This window comes from Bos indicus, chromosome 3, assembly GCF_029378745.1.
Source record: "Bos indicus isolate NIAB-ARS_2022 breed Sahiwal x Tharparkar chromosome 3, NIAB-ARS_B.indTharparkar_mat_pri_1.0, whole genome shotgun sequence".
Lineage (NCBI taxonomy): Eukaryota > Metazoa > Chordata > Mammalia > Artiodactyla > Bovidae > Bos > Bos indicus.
Window position 1 is genome coordinate 16,384,319 of NC_091762.1, and position 23,422 is coordinate 16,407,740.

At 54.6% G+C, this 23,422-nt stretch overlaps 1 protein-coding gene across 2 annotated transcripts; it reads right to left on the reverse strand.

Moving 5' to 3' along the window:
• Nucleotides 1-1,088: 1,088 nt before the first annotated feature.
• On the reverse strand, nucleotides 1,089-23,194 carry ATP8B2 (ATPase phospholipid transporting 8B2). 2 transcript variants are annotated; one of them, XM_019954460.2, is made up of 28 exons: nucleotides 23,044-23,194; nucleotides 20,628-20,695; nucleotides 18,308-18,366; nucleotides 17,825-17,938; nucleotides 17,594-17,692; nucleotides 17,256-17,317; nucleotides 17,085-17,157; nucleotides 16,733-16,803; nucleotides 15,781-15,860; nucleotides 14,730-14,888; nucleotides 14,426-14,514; nucleotides 12,820-13,016; nucleotides 9,789-9,997; nucleotides 8,941-8,984; nucleotides 8,511-8,676; nucleotides 8,156-8,344; nucleotides 7,880-7,995; nucleotides 7,624-7,788; nucleotides 7,427-7,538; nucleotides 7,184-7,289; nucleotides 6,926-7,070; nucleotides 6,575-6,758; nucleotides 6,200-6,423; nucleotides 5,841-5,924; nucleotides 5,262-5,507; nucleotides 4,975-5,113; nucleotides 3,296-3,426; nucleotides 1,089-3,101 (listed from the first exon to the last, which is right to left on the reverse strand). In XM_019954460.2, exons 2-28 carry the CDS (start codon nucleotides 20,656-20,658, stop codon nucleotides 2,823-2,825), a joined length of 3,573 nt encoding a protein of 1,190 aa, XP_019810019.1. In that variant the 5' UTR covers nucleotides 20,659-20,695; nucleotides 23,044-23,194; the 3' UTR covers nucleotides 1,089-2,822. The 2 variants fall into 2 exon arrangements, with proteins under 2 accessions (XP_019810019.1, XP_070641685.1); XM_070785584.1 differs by lacking the exons at nucleotides 20,628-20,695; nucleotides 23,044-23,194 and adding an exon at nucleotides 19,687-19,958.
• Nucleotides 23,195-23,422: the final 228 nt, after the last annotated feature.

The window sequence follows — 23,422 nt, forward strand, 5'->3', positions numbered from 1 at the left end:
GGTGAAAGGTGGCAGAACAGGAAAGTTGGGCGCCTAGCCAGCCTCAAGGGATTAAGGCTGGTTTCTGTGTCCTGGGGGTTGGGGATTGAGGCCAGATGCCACTTGCTGTCTGAGGCTCAGGGGTCCAGAAAGACCCTGGTGAGAGGCTGACTGGTACCTAGACAGGCTCTTCCTGTGTGGAGGCAGGCACCAGCTTGTATCTCTGGGGGGTCGTGTGCGAGTCCCTGCTGGACTATTCCTCCTTAAGAGGAAAACTGATTTTATCTCATCTTTGCTCCAAGCTTAAGCACCTATTTGTAAATATTTTTTCAGCCAGCCGTGACTCATGGTTTGGTCTTATTTCCCCATCAGGGATGAAACCCAGGCCCCCTGCAGTGGAAGTGCTGAGTCCTAACCACTGGACTGCCAGGGTATTCCTAGAAATCTGTTTTTGAGAAGGAAGAAGGGGAGGAAGAGGACTGTCACAACAGAGAAGCCTGGTTAGGTCAGAAGAGGAAAGGTTGGGGCAGGCGTGCTGATGGGCATCAGAGTCCAGCACTGGCCTCGAGCTCCCCGGGTTCCTCACCCATCTCCCTCCCTGGAGGAAAGCTCACCTTATCTGCTAACCTTAAATTCCTGCATCTTCGTCTCCAATACTTAGGCTCATTAATATTTACTTCTGTGAAAAGCCAGGGAGATGGGAGGCTATGAAGCCTGTGCCAACAGGAAGGGCATGGGGTGGGAATAAAAAATTAAAAAAAAAATTTACTCAGTACTTTTCCTTATGCGTACCCGCCTTTCTGGTGTGTTAGGAATGAGAGTTTGGCTTCTGTTGAGAAAAGCGAACAGTCAAGGTCCTAAGTACCCAGCCATCAGCTGAACACAAAGTCCCCGTGACCTGCCTCGGTCCTGCCCATTGCCCCACGTTCCAGCTGGAACTCCCATCCCCAGAGGTGTGCAAATGGAGGAGGGGCTCTACCCTGCCAGTCAGATTCGGTTTTCTTCACTTCGGTCCACATCTACCCAGCCAATTCCATAAGAAAACAGTTTCTGTCTTTACTTTTACCACCAATCTTGGTAAAGCATCAGAAAAGAGACAAATCACACACTTTTCAGAAATCACAATTTTATAAAAAGGCATTTTTCTTATATCCATAAAATGATATAATTTTTGCAAGTATAGAAATGTGTCATAAATTATACAGAATGTTCCTTAATTACAGCTCAATGCAACTTGGTACTTTCCTCCCTCCCTAAAAAACGAGAGAGAACCAAAAAAATAATATATATAACTGTATATATATATATATTTATATTTATATAATATAGACAAACCAAATATGAAAAAAAATCATTTCCTCTTTGGTATAAAAATCAGACTCTCACCTTGAGAGACACACAGACATGATGTTGAATTTGTAAACCGTGTGGCCAAAAGGAATTTCCCTGTCAAGCTTTCCCCACCCCCAGCCCCTGCCCACCCCACCCACCTCACCGCAACACCTCCAATTCCCATGGGACGACCACATGCCTCACTCCCAGCTCCACACCATTCCTGAGTAACCCCCTCCACTACCGAAGACATGGAAAAAGTTCTGCCCAAGGCTGATTTGGTGGCAACTAACTTGGGCAACACCTAACTTGGGAAAGAGCTTCCTAGGTGTGGATCACGGAGAGGAAAGACTGACAAGCCTCGGCTCCGCCGTCACTGAGCACCCCCTGCCAGAAGCCGGGCCTGGAGCGGGTGGGACCCCTATTGCCAGGAACAGCAGAGCTTGGCTTCCCTGCAGCCTCAGCTCGAGGGGCCCGGCTTCCGGTTCCAGGCGCCTCGGGTGCTGGAGACACCGACGGTGAGGGAGGACAGTCAGAATGGACTCTGCCCGTGAATGTGGGTCTAAATTTGACATTAAAGAAAATGTTTTCAGGACTACTTATCACACCCAGCTTTCGGTCACTGAGAAGGACGGGGCCGTTCTCCCAGGCTCCAGTCCGGTACCAGCAGGACTTACGGAATCCAGGAGTTAGTTGTGTGGGGCGGGGGGAGGCGGGGAGGGGGCAGCGCTTCGCTCTCAAGGTGAGGAAGGAGACAGGACCCAACGCCCCCTGTATATCCTCCCAACAGCCTCTGGCTGATGGGCAGCTCCCTCCCGGGTCAGCCTCTCGGTCCCGCAAGGGCACCAGCTGCTGGAGGGCTCCTCCCAAACCGCTTCCCTCTCGGCCAGGCCAGTGCACCGGGTGTGCCGGCCTCCCCTTCCCCCGGAGAGTTAAGACACCAACACAACATAAAAGTCACATAAAGGCCGCCTCCACTTGCCAAAAAAAAAAAGACAGAACCAAACTGGACACAGACACAAATCAAGGAGAGACACACACACTGTGAGGGGCCCAGGGCCCCAGCAGGTCTCTGGCTTCCCGGCATGATACATTCTTGTGTAATTTAGGAACAGGGGCTCTGGGGCCCCTCTGGGGAGCAGGAGTAAAAAAATACAGAGATTATAGTCTCCCTGTGGGCTCCCAGGCAGGGCAGGGACACAAAATCTCTCACAGTTTTTCTACTGCTTTTGGGTCCACATCTGAGCCCCCAATGGGGGCTGCTGGCCAGTGCCCCAGTCCCACCCTGCCCTTGGGGCCCGCGCCCTCCACCCTCCCTGCTGCTCGGAGGGCCCTGGGCTGGGGATGCTCCTAGCAGGACCAGCAGGACAGAGTCTACCAGGAGAGAAGGGATGAGGACCTAGGCAAGGGATGAGGACCCGCAGCTCTGAGACAGACGCCGTCCTCTCGGCGGCGGGCCAGCCCCACTTGAGCTGACTGACCACCGGCGCGGAGCGCCCGCTCTCCGGCCCTCAGCCCTTGAGGGGCTTGTCGGCCCCTCCACTGGGGCTGCTGGCACTGTCACTCTTCTTCCTGCGCAGGCTCTCGATCCAGCTGGAGCTGGAACGCGTGGTGAAGCTGGAGAGCGCCAGGGAGCTGAGCCGCATGTTCTTGCCAGACATGATGAGCTCCCCGAAGCCCTCCTGGTGGGAGAAGGCGTAGCCAGAGCGCCGGGACCCCGTGCGGCCCACCCGCCTCATGCAGCGGTGCTGGGCCTTCTGCTTCTTCCTCACCAGCTGGGTGTAGCGGACCTGGCAGGAGCAGGGCAGCATGAGGGAAGGAGCCTTTGTCAGCGCGCGAGCATCAGACACTACCTCGGAGAAGGGACCCAGAGCACCGAGGACTGGGCAGGCACGGGGACCACCACCCACACACTTAATGGAAACCGCAGCAGTGTTCACACGCACCATCTCCGATCCCCAAAGCAGGCAGCCCGGCCTCTCACCGTGTCCGAGAGATCCGGCTTCAGGTTCAGCCTGAGAAACCGAAAGGCGACCACAGGCATGATGCAGACGACCGTGGTGAGCACGATGGTCAGCCATACAGTCGGCTGGGCCAGGGTGTTCTGGGCATTACCTGGGAAAAGAGGAGCCGGGGGCTTCAGGAGTCACAGAGCAGCCATGAGGGCAGCCCCTTAGAGCGCCCCATTTCTTTTTTTTGGCAGCCCCATTTTCCCAGTCTCAAAACTTAAGTCATCTCTGGCCTCTCTTTCTGCTCCCTAAATATTTATCTCCAAATTGGATTTCAGCTCTAAACTCTCCCCAAATGACTTCAGATCTGCTTTTGTTTTTGTGGGGTTTTTCTGGCTGTGCTGCACAGCATACAGGATCTTAGTCCCCCAACCAGGAATGGAATCCATACCCCCTGCAGTGGAAGTTTGGAGTCTTAACCACTGGACCATCAGGGATGTCCCCAGACCTGTTTTTTTTTAAAACTGCCTTAACCTGACATCTCTGTTCATCTGTTTCACACAGCTGAAAGTGAACTACTGTTTCCTCTGTTCCCAATTTGCTCCACATCTTCCCTGGCTCAGGAGACACTACCAGCCACTAAGCTGCTCCAAGTAAAAGCTCTGAAGTCCACCTGGTTCCTACCCCCACCATCTCAGGCCCCCATCCAATCTGTCAGCTCCATTTCCAAAATACCTACGGGATTCCACCACTTTCACTCTACTCCAAGCCACCACCATTCTCACCTGCTACATTACTGCTACAGCCTCCTAGCTAGTCTCCCCAGGTTTCCACCTTTGTCCTCTTTTTTTAGTTTATTTGGCTGTGCCGAATCTTAGTTGGGGCGTGCGGCATCTAGTTCCCTGATTAGGGATAGAACCCGAGCCCCCCACGTTGGGAGCTGAGTCTTAGCCACTGGACCACCAGGGAAGTCTCTGTGCTCTACCTTTTATCATCCACAAAACAGTAAGAGTGAGCCTTTAAAAACATAAATCAGTTTATGACATTTCCCTGCTCAAAACCCTCTAAAATCCAAAGTTTTGGGCTTCCCTGGTGGCTCAGTGGTAAAGAATCTGCCTGCCAAAGCAGGAGCTATGGGTTTGATCCCCAATCCAGGAAGATCCCACATGCCTCGGAGCGACTAAGCCCGTGTGCCCCAACTACTGAGCCTGTGCTCTGCAACAAGAGGAGCCACCACAATGAGAAGCTGGTGCACTGCAACTGGAGAGTAGCCTCCACTCTCTAAACTAGAGAAAACCCACGAGCAGCAACGAAGACCCAGCACAACCAAAAATAAAGAAAAATTACAAGTAAAAAAACCCCCTAAGTTCTTAGCCTTGACCTATAAGAGATCTGGACTGATTTTCATTCCTAACCCTCTGCCTCAGCCCTACCTTCCAACCTCATTTCCTCCACTCCTCCAGCCCCTATGCCACTCAAATAAGATTTCTGTATCCCTGTTCCTCTTCTTGTACCCATCCTTCCCAGAGAGGCCAGGGGCTGGGTCAGATCTCTGACCAGATCTCTGGGCTCGGGTCTCTGCCACACCGAGAGCCCCGTGGCAGCATCCAGAACACGTGGCACATAAGGAGTGTGAATAAATGCCTACCTTCCCTGTTAGTCCCAGAACGACTGTCAGTCTTCACTGACTCAAGGGAAAGCCAGAGGGACTCACCCACAAACCGGAATTGGTTTGGAAACATGTCGAAGAGCCCATTGCTGTGCATGGCAAAGAGGATGGCAAAGTAAACTGCCAGGCTGCCCCAGATGAAGAAGTGGTTGATGGCTGTCCAGTAGCCAGTATCCAGTCCAATCTGCAAAAAGCAGTCGTCACAGGCAGAAGGAGCATCCCCCCCAAACCCTACCCCCCTCCCAGGAACAGAACTGTAGCGTCCAGGGCACCCCAGGGACAGGAGGCTCACTCTTTCTGGGAGTGGGGGCAGTTCCCGGAGCACCTCCTACCTGTACACTGACCACGATGACCAGCGAAGTGGCCACGGTGACCGCAAAGGACTGGTAGTCAGCCAGCTGGGTGCCATCATCCCGGGTGGCTTCAGCAAACACCCCATAGGGGATGAAGAACATGAGCACGGACGTGTAGATGCCCTGGGCGATGCAGATAAAGAACTCCCGCTTGTTGAAGAGGAGATTCAGCTGGCCTGGCTCGTATAACTTAGGGTACTCCATGCTCCGCTGCTCTGGGACATCCTGTGTGCAGAGGGCCAGTGGCACAGGAGGCTCAGAAGCTGCCCAACTCAGGGGGGAACAAGGGCAGACTTTGTCCCTGCCTTTTTCTAAATTCTTTGGCAGCTAAACTCAACCTCAAGCCAACTGCCCCAAGTCAATCTTTGTTCAGCAACCCAAGGAAGTTAAGGTCAGCAGTGGCTGAGAGGGAGGCCCAATCAGCTGCCCAGCTCACGGAACTGCCTTCCCAGGGACCACAGGCAGTGGGCACAGTGCCACATGCCCACCACTATTGGGTGACTCCCTCGCAGCAATGCCCCTCTTCCCAACCCACTCGGTCACCCAACTTCCGCATACCTGATCGAAGACGCCCATAGCCAGGACTGGGAGGGAGGTATACACGATATTATAAAGGGTGATGAAATACTGGTCATAGACTGTCTGGAAAGAGAACAGGGAGCAAGAAAAGGTTGAACACACAGTCTCTCTTCACTACAAATCAGGTGGAGGAAGACAGCCAACGTGGCACAGGTGGAGGCCTGAGGAATTTTCTGGAACTTGCTCTCTACTCCTTCAACAAGTCTTTTTTTTTTTTAAATGCATGCACCAGACAACAGCTAGATCCTAAGGGGACCAAGCAATGAACAGGACAAACACAATCTCCGTCCTTAAGGAGCTTAAGGACAGGCATGCCATGGGACTGGGGAACTCGTTACCTGGGCTGAGAAGCCGCAGAAGAAGCCAAACCAGAAGTGGACCATCGTGAAAGCAAAGTTCTTATAGAAGAAATAGCAGAGGAACTTGCACATGCGCAGGTAAGACCACCGTCCGTGCACCAGCAGAAGGCGCTGCAGGAACTTGAACTGGGAGAAGGAGTAGTCGGAGGCCAGCACCGCCTGGATCCCTTCCTGCCCGCTGATGCCCACGCCAATGTGAGCCGCTGCAGACACAAGAGACGACAGGAAGATGAAGATGGCCACACACGTCAGATTCCCACCATGTTCTGGTCCGCCCCTTCCGTCATCACTCCTCCCTGGGTCTCTCCCCCTGCCCGAGAGCCCAGCCGCCACACCTGCACAGCCCACACTCACTTTTGATCATGCTGACGTCATTGGCTCCATCCCCGATGGCCAGGGTCACAGCCTTCTTGTACTTCTTAACCAGTTCCACCACCTGTGCCTTCTGCAAGGGAGTCACCCGGCAGCAGATGACAGCTTTGCAGGCACAGGCGGTCTCCAGAAACTCCAGCTCCATGTCTGCCTCTAACGCGTGGGCCTGGAATACAGATAGCACTGAGCGAACTCCATGTGCTCCAGGAGAGACCTGGGGATCAACTCCTTTAAGACCACAGCCCCAGTCAAGGCCAGGGAATGGGAACAAGATGAGATATAATAGCTGCTCTCTGAAAAGATCCTGCCCAAGCTAAGGGTGGCGACACTCACCAGGCTGTGCCCGTTGATAACCAGGGCATACTCCCCAGCCACAGCTTCCAGGACAGAAGTGAGCCTGGAAGAAGAAAGTTTCTCCTGGTAGGTGAAGCCATTGCCCACAGCACGGGATGAATCCATCATCTTCTCCCGGGCTTTCCTGTGAAGGGGAAACGAGACCACGGTTGGCCAGGAGAGGAGTAGGATTCAGGCCCAATCAGCAAACCTGTGCGTGACTCCCAGGTATGGTGCAGAGCATCTAGGTCTGTTTACCTGAGCTCCTCTCGCACTTCCAGAACCGTGTGGCCAGTGACTATGAACACCTCTGTCATGTCGTCCGTCAGCATCTTGCAGGAATAGCCAATGTTCACGGCCGTCTCTACCGAGAGAAAGTGCAGGTGCTCTGGACGGGCCCCTGACAAAGCCAGTGCACTTGCCAGCCCAGCGTTCTAGGCTTGCCAGAACCCCACGGTGCTGTATCCAGATGCAGTCTCCTCTGCCCTACAGGCCTCTCACCTTGCTTGTCTCCAGTCAGCACCCAGATCTTGATGTTGGCCAGCGTCAGGAGGGCAATGGTCTCCGGAACCCCTTGCTGAAGCTTGTCCTCAATGGCTGTGGCACCAAGCAGCTGAAAATAACCACAAGCATTCCTAGCACAAGACTCCAGGCCCAGGTCCTCCTCACCCACCCTAGGGCCACTCTGCAGGCCATACCATCATGTCACTCTCGACCTCCTCGTAGACGCTGGCCAGCCGGTCGTCCCGGCTGTCCTGGGCCAGGCTGGCTTGGAGCCGTCTCCCGGCCCACTCCTCGTAGTATTCTTCGTCCAGATCCTTGTAGGCCAGGACCAGGGTTCTCAGCCCTTCGCCCGCATACTCCTGAAGGAGGAAGAAGTCACGAGAGTCGGCCCCCAGTCCCCTCACCACACTGAGAGCAGCAGAACCACAGGGTCCCCTTCCTCATGCCTACATTCAGATGGTCAGTGGTGGTGTTGAGCAGCTCTTGGGTAGAATGGTGGAGTCTGTCCAGCAAGATGGTGTCAGCCCCTTTGCAGTATAGTCTTATCTTCCCCTCTGGATTCCGTACTGTCAGTGGGACAGGGGGAAAATGTCCCAGGAAAAAATGGGATATTCAGATAGGTAAAGCCTCTGAATTGCAACACACCAAGGTCACCCAGTATACCTCATCCATCCCAGGCCTGCAAGCTACCCCCGAATGCCCCCGGCAGCCTGATCCTGGCCTCACCTATGACCGACATCCTTTTACGGATGTTGTTGAAGTCCAGGATGGCCAGCAGCTGGTAGGTGATGGCAGTGCCCATCTCGTGGACAGTGATGGTTTTGGGGGTACGAGAGCGGAATACGAAACCAAAGTTCCTGGCTGCAGTGACCAAGGCCCCCTCATCCGGTGACTGGGCTTTGTAGTAGAGCTCCCCTGGGCGCGGAGGAGGGACACACGTGGTGTCAGTGGCCCCACTCTCAGCCACCAACTCCATGTTCCTGCCCAGGAAACCCCAGGTGGCCAGGCCACAGGCAGAGCACAGCTCAAGCCTGAGAGTCCAAGTCGGGTAGGGGAAGTGCAGGCCAGCACCTTGGCTCACCTTCGCTCTTCTCTTCTGACATGACGGTGTGACACAGGGAGAGGAGGCGGAAGAACTCGTGGGTGTGGGGGTCCCCCATCTTGACAGCCTCCAAGAGAGTGGGGTCCCAAAATAAGAACTTCTTGTCAGCCAGAGGATTAAAGGAGAAGTCGACGGGCTCAGGCCTCTGGAGCAGGTAAGAGGACGATCAGGAAAGGCTGGGTCCCCAGGCTGCTTCCTGGGGAGAGGCGGGGCGGTCCCCACCAGCATCCTGTCTGCTGCTAACCTCAAGATTCCCACCTGTGCCACCAAGTCTTCCTTACCACACCCATTTCCTCCGAGCAGCTTCCATACCCTAGCCAGACAACACGTCCCCCCTGACTATGCCAAGCCTGGCCAGGCACCCTGCGTTTAACTAGCACCGAGAACCAGTATGGAAGCTGGACCTTACCTCTCCCAATTCAGCTTTGTGTCCCAGGACATCGAACACGTCACCTACACACAGCCAGGACAGAGGGAGGAGCACTGTCAGAGCAGGGGGAGGAGCCGCCAGCACGGAACCCGCGGGCACCTGGGGCCCGCAACCCTTGTGGCTGAGTGAACGTCACCCAGCTTCAACACGGCTGACAGAAAGACAGGAGGCACAGGCACCCTGGGTCCTCAGAATGCCAGGACTCAAAAGCCATGACACTCTCGGCTCCCCATCCCCATCCCCCTTCCGGCTCTCCCCAGAGGGCAGCTCCAATGCCACACCCATGCCCCCGGGCTCTTAGGCCTGCACAACAGACAAAGCCTCACACGCTGGCTTCCAAGCCTGGGTTAGTATGGAAAGCAGTTAGGAGAGGGGCTCACTTGGCCTAAAAGACCCCACGCACCCTGTCCCCAAGCCATCCCAGCAGCTCAGCCACTAGGCCACTGCATTGGGGCCACACTGGGAAGGCCACAGTCACATTCCAGAGACTCACAGGGGCCCTGGGCAGCAACATGGGGAGAGGCTAGCACTCCGCCAGGCCTGACAAGGTCCCACCTGGCCCGGGTGCCCAGCAGTCAGCTTCCTGGGCTTCTGTTCAAACAGCCAAGGAGCGGCCCCACTGCCTGGAGCTGAGAGGCGGTGCAGGCACCAGCAGAGGAGAGGGGGGAGCACTGTCAGGATCTGCCGCCTGATCTGGATGCAGAGCAGACCCTCTCAAGGCCCCACAGACCCCAGCAGGAAAGATGTAAAGCCCAGATGTCGAGACCAGTGTGGGAGCCCTGGCAGCACGGTCCTTCCAGCCCTCGTCCCCGGTGGCGTGGCCATACCGTAGCTGCGGCCGTTGATGGAGCACTTGTTGAAGACCATGATGTTCTGGGTGAGGGTGCCCGTCTTGTCGGAGAAGATGTACTCCACCTGGCCCAGCTCCTCGTTCAGGGTGGTGGTGCGGGCCTCGGCGGGCGTCCGCTTCTTCGTGCAGAACATCTTCTTGTCCCAGTTGATGAAGTAGCTGTGGCCCAGGCGGATGACCTCCACACTGCACAGGGACAGGAGGTGAGGCTGAGGGCGGGAGGGGAGCAGGGCCCCACCCCACGGGCCTTCGCTGCAGGCCCTCTACCTGGGGAGAGACGAGAACGAGCGGGGCGGACACCTGGGCGGGGGAGGGCGGCAAGGAGAGCCTGAAGGTGGAGCCTGCCACATCCGGCTGGCAAAGGGGGTCCCCGACCCCGACCCTCCGATGCCCTCCAGACAAAAAGGTGCAAAGGGCCTGGGCAGGCGGGACAGACGGCACAGGCAGAGGAGGAGGGACTGAGGACAAGGCACTCGACCAGTTCTTACCTCTGGGCTAATAATACAGAAACCATGCAGAGAAAACAAGAGAAAGTGCAAGAGGGAAGAAGGAGAAAAAAAAAAGAGAGAAATAATGAGGGTGCGGCGCGGGCCACAGCATCACACACGCCCTGCAGGGAGAGGAAACCGAGGCAGCCCTGGAGCCCCGCCTCACTGCCCGAGCCCAAGCTGTCCGGCTCTGGGCTGCACAAGCCGACTCGGGGCGCTCAGCGAGCACACGGGGCAGACTGAGATGCTGACTCCAGGAGGGGATGGGGCCTCAAGGGTCCGGGGAACAACCCCAGTCTACACCAGCGCGGGGCTCTCCTAAGGTCGGTTCACGTCATCCTCTTTACAAGGCAATGCCTTCGCGGTCTGGACTGTCAGCATCTCAGAAACGGCCCCATGTCTGGGTCCTGCCAGCCAAGCAATGGGGCCATATCTGGAACCCTGCTTCCCACCTTACTGGGGCTGCTGTCAGGATCCCCTTACCAGGCCAAAACTGAGCCGGCTGGAAATGCCTTCGTGGCCTGTGCCCCACTCAGCTGATCAAGCGTCCCCTCCCTGCCCTCCTCCCCAAATACACACACTGTAACCTGAGGAGACTTAGAAACTTTCTCAGGCAGCTACCATGGGCTTCACGTGAACTTGAATACAAAACACAGACAGCAAAGTCCAAAGATGGAAAAAAAATTCAGATTGGAAACAAGAAAGGATTTAAATAGCAACAAAGAACCAGAGTCGCGGATAACGATGGACATGCTACCACCCGACATTTGTACAGTAATTAAAATTTTAATAGTTTTTTGACCGTGTCACTCAGCATGTAGGATCTTAGTTTTCCCAACCGACCAGAGATCAAACCTGTGCCCCCTGGACTGGAAGCACTGGGTCTTAACCACTGGACTACCCGGGAAGTCCCAGTAAAAATGAAATTACATTTTAATTTTTAAAATGTATTTTCCAATATATTATACCAAGATGTTCCTATGAAGAGGATGGGACTTGTCCCATTTTACGTGAGAAAACCAAGGCCCTAAGTGACTGTGGATTTGCCTGAGGTCAGGTGGCTACTGAGGGGGCAGGACTAAACCCCAAGCCTTCTGAGTCTCCTCCTAATGCTTCACAGAAACCCCACTGTCCACCCTCAGCACAGAGATTCCTTATCTCCTGCCCACTGTCAGCAGCACTAGGACTCAGGTGTGAGTGGAAGGTCCAAGCAGACTATCTGGGGAATCTGTGTGAACAAGAGAAACCATAAGGGAAGAGTTCTGAGCATCCCTCTGATGTCCTCAACAATGTCACGGGTTGGGAATCCTGGTGCTGCAGTGGTTAGGACTCTGAGCTTTCACCGTTGAGGGCCGGGGTTTGATCCCCGGGTGGGGAACTAAGATGCCACAAGCCGCACAGCCAAAAAAACAATAAAGTCTACAATTTGATAAATTTAAAAAAGGCACAGGTTCTCTGTCTCAAGCGCACGGCATACAAAGAGCTCGCCTCTCTTCTTGCCATTCTTTCTTCCTCCAGCACTCCCCCTTCCTCTCTTTACTCCCTGTTAACAGTTTCTTTCCCAAAAAAACCCTCGACGTCCTCTTATTCCTATCTATGCCACATGCCACTGCCAGCCAACATTTCCTAAAGCATCCTTTAGATTTTCTTTTTTTTTAAAGAATCTTTTAATGGTTTACTGAGTGAATGTCCACTGACAAAGATTCAAGATCCTTCACAACAGGGAACATGCTTATGTTCCCAGCTCTCTGTCTCATAGGCCCCCACTCAGGGTCCATGCTCCTGCAGAACCGCCCCAGGACCAACCACTCCGAGGTCCCTATCTCCGTGCCTTTGTGTGCAGCCCTCTCCTCCAGGCTCCCCTCACCCCTCCCCGCCACCACTCAAAGTCCCGTTCAGTGGCCACCCCTTCAGAGGTGTCCTCCCTGATTAACTGCACGGGGAGTGATGTGCTTCCCGTCTTCATGGCACTCTGGGCCTCTGGGGTATCTCACTGGGATGCAGTGGTGTCTTACACTGTCTGCACCTCTCCTCCTGCACCAGTCTGCTGCTTTTGAAGGCAGAGGCTACGTTATGTATCAACTGTGTCCCCTTGCGTCACACGTAAGCATAACACTGAAGGCAGGGTGACTCTCAACAGCACTAGTTCCCATTTTGTTTCATAATGTAATTACATTTAGCTCCCTCCGCTAGACTGAAGCTCCTGGAGGGAAGGAAACCCATTCCTAATACATCTTTGTGCCACCGCACCTAGCCTGCTTCTTTGCACAGTCAGCATGCGATAAGTAATTGCTATATAAATCAACATGATTTTTGTTCTAATACAATCCAAAGTGCCAAGAAACTGCAGGGAAGTCTGCTTTGCCCATGAAGATACACAGATAACATAAAATGTTCACAGCACAGGAAGGAGAGGACCCCAAGTTCCCTCTCGAGGATTTCACCTTCACAGAAGACAGAAGTCTGCCAAGGGACCACCTGAGCTCCCTGGAGAGACCCCAGGGCAGAGAGACAGCGTACCTGACATAGAGCGATATGGGCACGACGGTGTTGAGGATGATGATGTAGGACCAGAAGGAGAGGAAGCCAGAGAAGAAGGCACTGTCCACCGCCTCATCCCAGGGCAGGTAGACCTGGAAGCGTGTCCCCACCTCATGTTCCCAGATGGCATTGCCAATGGCCAGGATCACCCCCATGCAGACCAAGAATCCAAAAATCTGCAGAGGAATGAAAAGCAGAGGCTAAGCTGCAAAACCAAGGAAGCCCTTAGGAAGTCCTCAAAACCAAGTGAATCCCTGAAGGTTACCATCGGTACCCAGAGCCCTCAAAGGCTCAGGTATCTTTAAAATGGGCACATGCTCTAGTGGGAAGCACCCAAAACTGGTGATCAACGGGCACGTGGCCTTCTCTTGCAATGCTTTTCTCAACTGTGTTCTGAGGAAGCTGAAAGGGTTATGTAGTTTCCATTCTGATATTCTAGAACCCTCAGGAGACTTCAAACATGGTAAGGGTCGAGGTAAGTTACTTTCAACATACCAAAGAAGCCTACTGGAAATCACCCATTTATCAGAGCTAAGTCGCTACAAGCCAACAAAAATACCATGTTTCTGAAATGTTCATTACCTCATACAGATTGCCAAAAATCAAAAAAAATTTTTTTTGGCCATACCACGCGGCACATGGGACCTTAGTTTCCTGCCCCCTGCAGTGGAACTGTGGAGTCCTGACCACTGGATCACCAGGGATTTCCCAAACAAAAAAAAACTTTAACCGGGGACACAAATTGTGTCTTCATAAATTCAGACTTAATAGTCAAAAACCCTGCAAAGCCTGAAGAAGAATCATAAGAAAGCTTTTGAAAGAAAAAAATTGAGACCACTGCATGATTTCAGATATCTATCTTCCAAGCTGCCTCCACTCCAGATGCTTTGAAGCAAAGCAGAAACCATCCTGATACCCAAGGACCACCAGAGGGCGGTAAGAGTCTTGGCCTGATAGAGGCCAAGACTTAACTTGCAAACTCTTTAAGGCCGGGAGGAAACTGTCTCACAGGAGGCTGGGCCCAGCCTTCGCAAGCTGGCATGTGGGGGGCAGGCAGCAGGCAGTGGGGGCGCAAGAAGGGGAGTGGAGCTCGACAAGGAGTTCAGGTTTCTAGCAAAACAAGAGAAGGATTCAGGAACTGCCAACAACTAAAACAGAAACTTTTCCCTTGGGATCCTTTGCTCCTGGAAGTCAGGGGAAAAGACCCTGTTCTCCATCATCCAAATGGAAATTTTTCTTTTAATTCCCTCTCCATCCCCATGAAGGCCGCCTTGTCCCCGGCAAAAGCAAACAGAAAGTCACATGCTAGACTAGGTCACCATCATAACTGGAATCCAGAGAACAGAAGATTTGTTTTAACTTTAAGTTGTTCATTCATACATGTTCCAAAGGTTTTTTAAATAACATCTTCCAAATCCAAAAGGAGCCTGAAATAAACACTGCCTTTGAGTGGTTGACCTGCCAGTGGCTTTAAAGCTAAAACCTGAAGACTGACTACTGACCAGGGAGGAGAGATGGGAGTAACGGGACCCGCCCAAGGACAACCAGAAGGGCAGAGGCAGGAACCGTTTGTGGGAAGCCTTACCCAGAGCACCAGTGTGTTCATTAGGCGATCAATACTTGTTCTCTTGAATTTTGTCCTGCCACTGTTCTGCATCAGCTTAGTGTCAGGACCTAGAAAGGCATGGGAAGGGCTGGGAAAGCCGAACAACGAATCTGCCTCTAGGCTTCTGCCCAGGTATCCAGTCTATAGGACCTCAGGGTGGAAGAGAGACACTGGCTGGATGAGAGGCTTGGCTCCAGGACCCACTCGAGTCTCTTCTCACGTTCCTGAAGGCCAGCAGAGGCACCACTCTCGCCCTTCTCTCTGTGGGCCCGAGGAGGCTCACCTGCAAAGATGACCAGCCCGAAGCACCACTCGGTGTTTCGCAGCACGCAGCCCCGCAGCAGCATGTTCTGGTTGCTCAGGGGGAACTTGCTCTCCTTCCAGTAGAGGGTTCCGCTGAATTTGTCCAGCTTGTTGTTGGGAGGTTCGCAGATCACTTCACCTGAAGGGAAGACAGGAGCACACCTGCTCGAGGTGTGGTCTGTAGCTTGACCACGAGACAACAGCACAGAAAAACCAGCTGCGGCGAGAGGGGGTTAGGATGCTGGCCCATCCGCACACCGCTGGTGCAACTTTCTGGGGAAGGAAGGAGGCAGCACGAATTCCTATTAAAGGCACACATACCCTCGGACCCAGTAATCCCACTTTGGGGACTCGTTCTACAGAGATAATAGCATAGCTTGCAAGAATTCTATTGAAGCATTATTTGAACAGCAAAAGACTGAAACAACTGAACAGTCAGGGAAGAGCTGAATAAATTACAAAGCCTCAATTCTATGAAATATTATATAGTTATGAAAAAGAATGGTATAAATTTCTTTACACAGAGATGTGATAAGATACGTCTGATGAATTTAAGAAGTATAGAAACGCTGGTTGACAAGATTTCAGTACAGTATGATCCCACTGATTTATGCTCACGTGTGTATAAACAGAGAGGAAAGTGTGGATGAATACACACTAAACTGCCAGTTAACCTGACAACCCTGAGGAGGCAGGACTTGGAGGGCAGGAGAGCTTTCTCTTTTCTATGCTATGTAGTTTGTCTTGTTAGAAGAAGCATGTATAAGAAATAAGAATAAGCTGAATTTCTCTCAACATGTATAGCCAAGAGGCAGCTAGCAGCCATGAGCTCTTGAAATGACCATCAATTCAAAAGTTAAGTGATAGCCCCTCAGCAATCCTGAACCCCTCGGCACCTCCCCAACCACCCAAAAGAGTCCAGGGAGCTGCATAGTCACAGCCAAAAGAAGCCAAAAAGAGAAGGCACAATTTAGATCCCCAAACCCAAGACATCTCCTCTGCCTGAAAGCTGCTTCTCCAGCACTACTTACCATCAAACTTGGCAAGCTTACTGATGTCTCCCAATTCCGAGGTGACTGGAATCGCCTGCCGCACTTTCATGTTGGTCTCTCTGGAAGGAGAGTGTCCCTGAGTCCTGATTCCCTTCCTTTCCTTTAGACTCTACCTGGGGACACCTGACCATGGAGCATCACCACCCCCAGGCATTACTGGGTAGGTCATAGATGGGGAAACAGTGTCAGACTTTATTTTTTGGGGCTCCAAAATCACTGCAGATGGTGATTGCAGCCATGAAATTAAAAAACGCTTACTTCTTGGAAGGAAAGTTATGACCAACCTAGACAGCATATTGAAAAGCAGAGACATTACTTTGCCAACAAAGGTCTGTCTAGTCAAGGCTATGGTTTTTCCAGTGGTCATGTATGGATGTGAGAGCTGGACTGTGAAGAAAGCTGAGCACCAAAGAATTGATGCTTTTGAACTGTGGTGTTGGAGAAGACTCTTGAGAGTCCCTTGGACTGCAAGGAGATCCAACCAGTCCATTTTAAAGGAGATCAGCCCTGGGATTTCTTTGGAAGGAATCATGCTAAAGCTGAAACTCTAGTACTTTGGCCACCTCATGCGAAGAGTTGACTCATTGGAAAAGACTGATGCTGGGAGGGATTGGGGGCAGGAAGAGAAGGGGACGACAGAGGATGAGATGGCTGGATGGCATCACCGACTCGATGGACTTGAGTCTGAGTGAACTCCAGGAGTTGGTGATGGACAGGGAGGCCTGACGTGCTGCGATTCATGGGGTTACAAAGAGTCAGACACGACTGAGCGACTGAACTGACTGAACTGAAATGAACACTTCTACACACCCAAAGCCTTTCTTACCTAGAGATGTTCCAAGAGGTACAGACTCGAGACCTGGGGACCACTTTCAGAAACAAGCCTGCTAGCCCACAGGAGGAAGGAGGAGACGCTGAGCATGCAACTCACCCGTCAAGTTCTGCTGTCTCTATGTAACACAGCCCATGGGGCTCGCTGCTGGAAAGGAGGAGGAGATCCGCCTAGGAAGAAGACCTAATGAGAAGGCTGAAGACCCAGACCTCCACCCCGATGGACTCTCTGATGATCCCTCCTTCCACTAAGCACTCTTGGTCTGCTTAGTCCCAAGCACATGAACGGCTAGAAAGGAGGCATATTACTATGACACAGACGCTTCCCACTCAAGAAAGTTTCCTCCCATGAGTGTTTAAGAGGCAATCGTCAACAGGAAAGACTCATTCCTTTCTGCCCAAAAAAAAAAAGGGAGAGCCCCATAGGCCTAGAGGGGCACCTGGTCCCTTACCGCCACAAACTGGTTGTTTTCTAGCTTGATAATATCACCAACACAGACATTCATCCACTGCTCCTGCTGGAGGCTGAGGCAAGAAGATAGAGCAAAGGCCGTCAGTAGTTAGAGAAGTTCCCAGGGGACCCTTTTCCTTTCCAAGGCCCTCAGTCTTCAACAAGCACTCACATTCCGTTGATCAGCACCTGAGACTGACGGTTATTCACTTGGTTATCGCTCTTGTGGCGGAACTGAAGGGAGGAAAGCAAGGTAAGCCACCTTCTCCTGCTCCAAGGGACTTAGCTGATCAGCGGGAAGCAGAACATGCTGGGTGCCACCATGTATACACCTGTTCCCAGGTCTACTCCCTCCCCGACTCCCCCACCCTACTCTTGGCCAAGATACCATAGACCTAGCGGACCAGGTAAGGGATGGTAAGGTCGCTGAGGAACTCTGCTAAGTGGAGGAGGGTGTGTTGCGGGGCCGGGGTGGGGTGGGGAACCAGCGTGAGAAGGAAAGCCACTCACATAGTCATCAGTGGCATCTTTAACAGCTGTGATGGTGAGGACGAGAACCAAAGGCACAATGGTGGTGAACCAGGACAGGGAAGAGATCTGTGGGATCAACTGGAAAAAAAGGACAGAGAACGCATGCCTCTGAGGCCCTGTCCTCGGCTCCCCCAGACCTTTCTCCTCCTTGACTTTAGTCGGCTTTGTGAATTAATTGCAAAGGGTTTAATTTTACCAGAGGTCGCTTACCTGCAGAATGAGAAGGAACAGGAAGTAGGTATTGGCCACTTCCTGGAACTGCTCAAAGAGGTTGACAGGCAGGAAGGTGAGAATATTGTACTTGGAGGTCTTGATGCAGTTACTCTGTGGCAGGGGGAAGAGAAGATCATGAGGCGCCCTCCAATGCCAACCCAGAGCCAGACTGAGGCTGCCCCCTCCAGCTACACTTTCCAAACCTCTGTCCCCAAAAGCCAGGAGGTATAAGAGGGGGAAAGAGGGGGAGAGAAGAGAGTCTCACGGGGTCAACGGTCTCATGGGATCCCGCTTCACTGACAGGTCAGGGTATGAAAAATTCAGCAGAGCAGCAGATGACAAGTGGCAAGGAGGCTGCCTTCCCCTCCCCCAAGCACCCTCCCAGCAGTCAGCCCTCCACCCCCACACGGGACGGACAGGATGCACCTGTCCTTCCTTCCCGACCCAGGAAGAGGGCACAGGTGGTCTGGGGCCTCTCACCGCATACTGGAATTTCTCATTGTATTCTCGGTCATTGGCCCGCGCCCTCCTTTCTTCTTCTGCAAGAGAATGATGCTGCAGTCAGGAGCAGACTGAGGCCCGGCCCAACACCTTGTCAGGCCCACCCCACTCTATGGGTTTTCCACTGAGGGCCCCTGGTTCCTTCCATGGCACGTAGTTTTAAGGAGTTTAGTGGCACACCTGAGGTGTCACTGAATTCTTCCCTCTAGTCCGCCTCTCACCACCAGCCTGACCACTGGGCTCTGCAGGTGTGACACTCAGAGGACAGGATGCCTTTCTCCTTTCCTCACCAACAACTGTCAAGGTCTCCCACTGGGGGTACCGGTTTCTCACCCCCATCCCTTTAATTAATGCTGTAGAAATTAATGGTCCTGGCAATCTCCAGGGGAATAGCAGCTGAAGACACTAAGCTTCCTTGTCCCGGGACCCCCACAGCTCCAGCCCTGGTACCGCCCTCCTCCTAACCCAGTAGGTGGGGTGGGTGGCAAGACGGAGGGTCACGGTGCCCTGGAACTGCTTTGCGGCAGCATCCCAGCCCCACGTGCAGTCCCCCCTACAGACGCCTCTGCTTGTCACATGTCACCAGCAGCGGCTTCTGACTGGCCCACGATGACATCATCTTATTTCAAAGCTCGTCTTCAAGTAGGAGAGGGGGTGGTCAGGGATATGGGTCATGCAGACTGAGACAGAGATGAAAGAGGGAAGAATGGGATGTAGTTGAAGCAGTCGCTCTCTCACCATAACCTTTCTCGTGCTGTCTGCACGTATTTCCTCTAAAACAACACATCTGTCACAAACCAAGTGACTAACGAACTACACCTATTCTGAACAGCCACAGATCTGGGACTGCAGGCACCAAGTTCAGGTCCCAGAACATAGAGGTGTCCTAGGAAGGGTCCTAGAAGGGTTCTCCAGCCCGACTCCGGTGGTCACGACCACAGGCTGAGAAACGGGGTACCCTGGTTAGGCAGTAAACATCATGACAAACCTGACCTGAAGTATAAAGCAGCATTCCGGATGCCTTCCCTCACGCTCCCCAGCACCCTGCAGGGCACACTGCAGTAGCAAAACCTCAGACCACAGCATCCTCTGCCTACCCAGCATGCTCCCTCCCTGCCTGGTCACTTTACTCCCAAAACTTCCCCAAAGGGGACCCGTCAGGCTGAGTCGCCTGCGCAGTCAACAACGAGCATGCAAAGGAAGACGTAGAGACCAGACCCTTCGGAGCCAGGATCTCTGGCCTGCAGAGGATATGGGAACGCTGGGGAGGCCGCTGGGGAGGCCGGAGACAAGCGAATGGGAGGGTGGGAGTCGGGACTAAGGGCTCAGGAGAGTTGCCAGTAGCTGCCTCCCGTTACCTGTCCCCCAGGAGGGCTTCTTTCTGCTCCAGGAGGGGGGCGCCCCGGCCCGGGCCCACTTCTCGGGCATCTCCTTGGGGACCGTCATGACCCCAGTTTGAGCGGGGGGAGGGCGGGCTGTCTGTCGGTCTGTCCTTGGCCTCAGCGGCTCCGACGGGGCGGCCCCCCGGGGAGGCACAGGAGCTGCGGCCGCTCAGAGGGGAGCCCCGGCCGTCGGGCGCGCGCCCCACCTGCAGCCCCGGCCATCCCCGCGGCCGCCCGCACTCGGCGACGCCGCGCGCTCAGATGCGCCGCCGCCGCCCCCGTCGCCCCCCGCGGACGCAGGCGCGCGCTGAGTGGCCCGGGACTCTGCGCGCACGCCCCAGGCTCCGCCCCCACCCGTTCCCCCGACTGCAGGGGCAGCCGCCTGCCAGCGCGCCGCGTAGGCGAAAGCCAGCACCGAACCCCGCCTCCCTCCGCCCGGCCAATGCGGGTGAGGGGACTGCCAGCGTTGTCCAGGGCAACCGCTTTCATCCCACCGCCTCCCACCCCCACCCCCGCCCCCGCCCGCAGGAAAACAAGAAGGACCGGGATGGTTGGGAAAATGAGGGGAGGAGATGAAGTGTGAGGACAGAGGGGTGACGGTGGGAACACAGCCCCCCGGACTCCCCAAAACAGAGAATAGGCGCTCCAGGTGCCCCGAGATAAAAGTCTATGTGTTTGCGGGTGAAGGGCGAGTCCTCAGCACGCTCCTGGGGGAAAAACCAGCTTAGAGAATCAAGGGGAAGAGTATGGTTTCCTAAGGCTTCCCCCAGGATGGATAGGGGCTGCAATCTACCCTCCTTCAGACCCATTACCTGTCGTCCGTCCTCCTCCCTGTGCCCTGTGCTCCCTGAGCCATAAAAACACCCACTCCAGATGGTCCCAGGGATTCCCCGACCCCCACCTTCTGACTGTCTTACCTGGGGGGCGCTTTTTTGCACACAGTGCCATCTCACCCAGCAAGGTCCCAGCAATCCCATGGGAGACCCTGCAGAAGGTGACAAATGCGTGAGGTCAGGAAGCTGAGGGTAACCCTTCATCCCCCTTTTCAGACTCCTCCCCGGTTCCGATCCTGCCCCTCCCCAGCCTTCCCCACTAACTCCACACCAACTCTCTGCTCTCACTGCCCCAAATAGGTCCCTGAAAAAGAGGGGATTCCCCATCACCTCCCCCAGTGCCTCTGCCTTGGATAACATGGGGGCACTGACACTTTATAAAAACCAAGACTTGCAGGGAAAGGAAGGGCACAAAGAGAGGAGGACAGATATGGACAGGAGGGGCACAGCTCCAAAAGTAGCCACACCAGGGACCAAGGATGCCCTGAGTGCTCTCCTGGTGGCAAAGAGTGGGTGCCTGTGTTTACTGGAAAGCAGAATTTCCACCAAGGGGTGGGGCTGAGGGAACATGAGCCAGGAAACACCTGGCAGAGCATCAGGAAACGGTGGGCAGGCACCACCCTTCTCAAAAAGCTTATAATCTTCCCACTACCCCCCTCCCCATTACTAAGGCTTCCATTATCACCTCCTCTAGAGGAGTTCACTGTAGAGGCATGGCCTTCACTTCCTGCACACAGAGTCCCCAAACCACTTCCTCTCAGTCTGGGACGTCTGCCCTTCTGGACCAACAAAGGGGTCTTCTCAACCCTGATGGAGAGGCATCCCTCTCTCTCTTCCACCCTAACCCCAGTCTAGTCAGTATGGCACTGGGTTGCAAGCTCAGGGAACATCAGATGGATTTCTGCTTCTTTCTATCTCCCCATGTTCTTCCTTTCACCTAAAAAAGGTAAAAGGCCTGGCCTGTAAGACACAGTCACAGAGCCTCATCCTAGCCTGACCCAAAGGAAACTGCCAGCCAGGTCCTGGGCCCTCTAGTCACCTCCTCTTTCTTTGTCTGGGTGGAGAGCTTTCCTCCCCTTTGGTTCCCCTGTCTCCAGCCTCCTGGGAACACTCCTCCAGCCTGTCAGCCCCAAGAGATACTAATTGTCTGTCTGCCCAACCTCTATAATTACACACTCTGGGCAAGGCCATCACCCACACCAGTTCTTCGTTCACTAAGCTGGACTCCCTTCCTGAACCCCAATCAGGTAATACTTCTCTGACCCTCCCCAACTCTGGCAACCAAGGGTGACTGGCTCAGGAAGAAAAACCTCTTCCAAGATGCCAAGCCCTCCTACAGGGCCCCCAGCCAGGGTCTCCACCCAGTCTACAGTATGAGTCATGGGAGGTGGGGCATGAGGGGAGAGGTTAAGAGAGAGGATGCAAGGGTGGGCATCACAAGTTCCATAGCCAGCCCCGCCCTCATCCAGAGGCACTATCAGCCCCAAGATCTGGGTTTGAGTCCTAAGAAAGAGTTAATGAAGGAGCGGCAAGGCTCTCAGGAGTCAGGAGCCTGGACACCAACCAGGAAAGCTGTTTTACCTCTGAGACCCTGGGGAGACTGAAAGCCGGCTTGGCCCCAGACTTCACCCCCTCTGGGGGGCCATAATAGGAAGGAAAGGGAGAAGGGAGACCTGGGAACAGGGACCCTCTCTCACTTCTGCCCAGTCTCACACAGCCTAGGTTTTCTGAACCCAGGCCCATTAGCCACGTCGCTCTGCCCCGTCACCCTGCCCCAGCCCCCTCTGCAGCCACATTTGCGATAAAAATAGCCAGCTCTGGGAAGAAGGCAATGCTCCGTGGAGGAAAACCGGCTCCTCCTTTAGGCCTGGCCCCTACTCCCCTTCAGCCCAAACCCAGGAAGCCTGACCCCTTGTTTCAGAGGAAGCTCGCAAGGGACATTTATGGGCAGGTCAGGGAAACAGAAAGGAAGGGAATCCAGGACCCCCAGCTCACTTGCCACCGACACCTGGCCGCTTTCCATCGTCAAGGACAGAACCCGGGACTCACTCCCAGCTCCGAACTCCCAGCGCTACTACCTCTCCTTGAACCTCGGTTTCCTCACGCACAGAGACCTCCACCTTACAGAGACAAAGCCTGCTATTCCCTAACTCCCTTCTGCAGGCGCCCAAACCTTAGGACCCCGAGTACGCTCCTCACCCCCAAAACTCTCTGGGCGGTTCTGAGCTCCTCCTCGGCACTCCCGCGCCCCTTCGATGGTCTCCCGCGCCCCGCCAGCACCCCACCCTCCCGTCCTGTGGACGGCCTCCCAAATCTCCCCCACTCTCAGGCACCCAACACCATCTTCTCTCCAATCATCCAGTCCCTCACCTCCGTCTCACCGCAGCTCCGACTCCCCATTCCCTCCCGGTCCTCCCCGGCCACTCCACTCCGGAGTCCGCAGCCGCATCTCCCCCTGCCCGCCCGGCCCCGCGCTCCGGGGCTGCTGCCCCCGCCTCACCTCAGCGCTCAGCGCTCGGCGCTCGGCGCCCGCCCCGGCGGCCCCGTCCTGCCCATGCCGGGGGCTGGGGCGGGGGGCGCTCGGCTCACCTCCCCGCGGGCTCCCGCCCCCCCCAGCTGCAGCCCCTCTCCCCCCGGGGCCTCGGCCCGCTACTTTGTGTCAGTTTCGGCCACGGCGGGGCGGAAGTGACGGAGGTGGCGGGAGAGGGCGGGGGGCGGGAGGGGGTTTTGGGGAGGGGTGAGGAAGGGGGAAGGCGGGAGCCGCCATCTTTGTGCGGGGCAGGGGGAGGGTCTTAACCCCGCTGATGCTCAGCACTGTGAGGCCGCGATCCCCGCCCCACCCACTCCCAGATGCATCCATCCCCGGTCCAAAAAAAAAA

Bases quoted from the DNA above. Each gene is read 5' to 3' on its own strand.
- ATP8B2 (XM_070785584.1), bottom strand. From the start codon at position 19,774: ATGACGGTCCCCAAGGAGATGCCCGAGAAGTGGGCCCGGGCCGGGGCG. The intron at 15,861-16,732 runs GTGAGTTGCATG...CTCTCCTTCCAG, and splicing joins GAGACAGCAGAACTTGACGG to AGAGACCAACATGAAAGTGC. The intron at 8,345-8,510 runs GTGAGCCAAGGT...CTCCGCGCCCAG, and splicing joins GTCAGAAGAGAAGAGCGAAG to GGGAGCTCTACTACAAAGCC.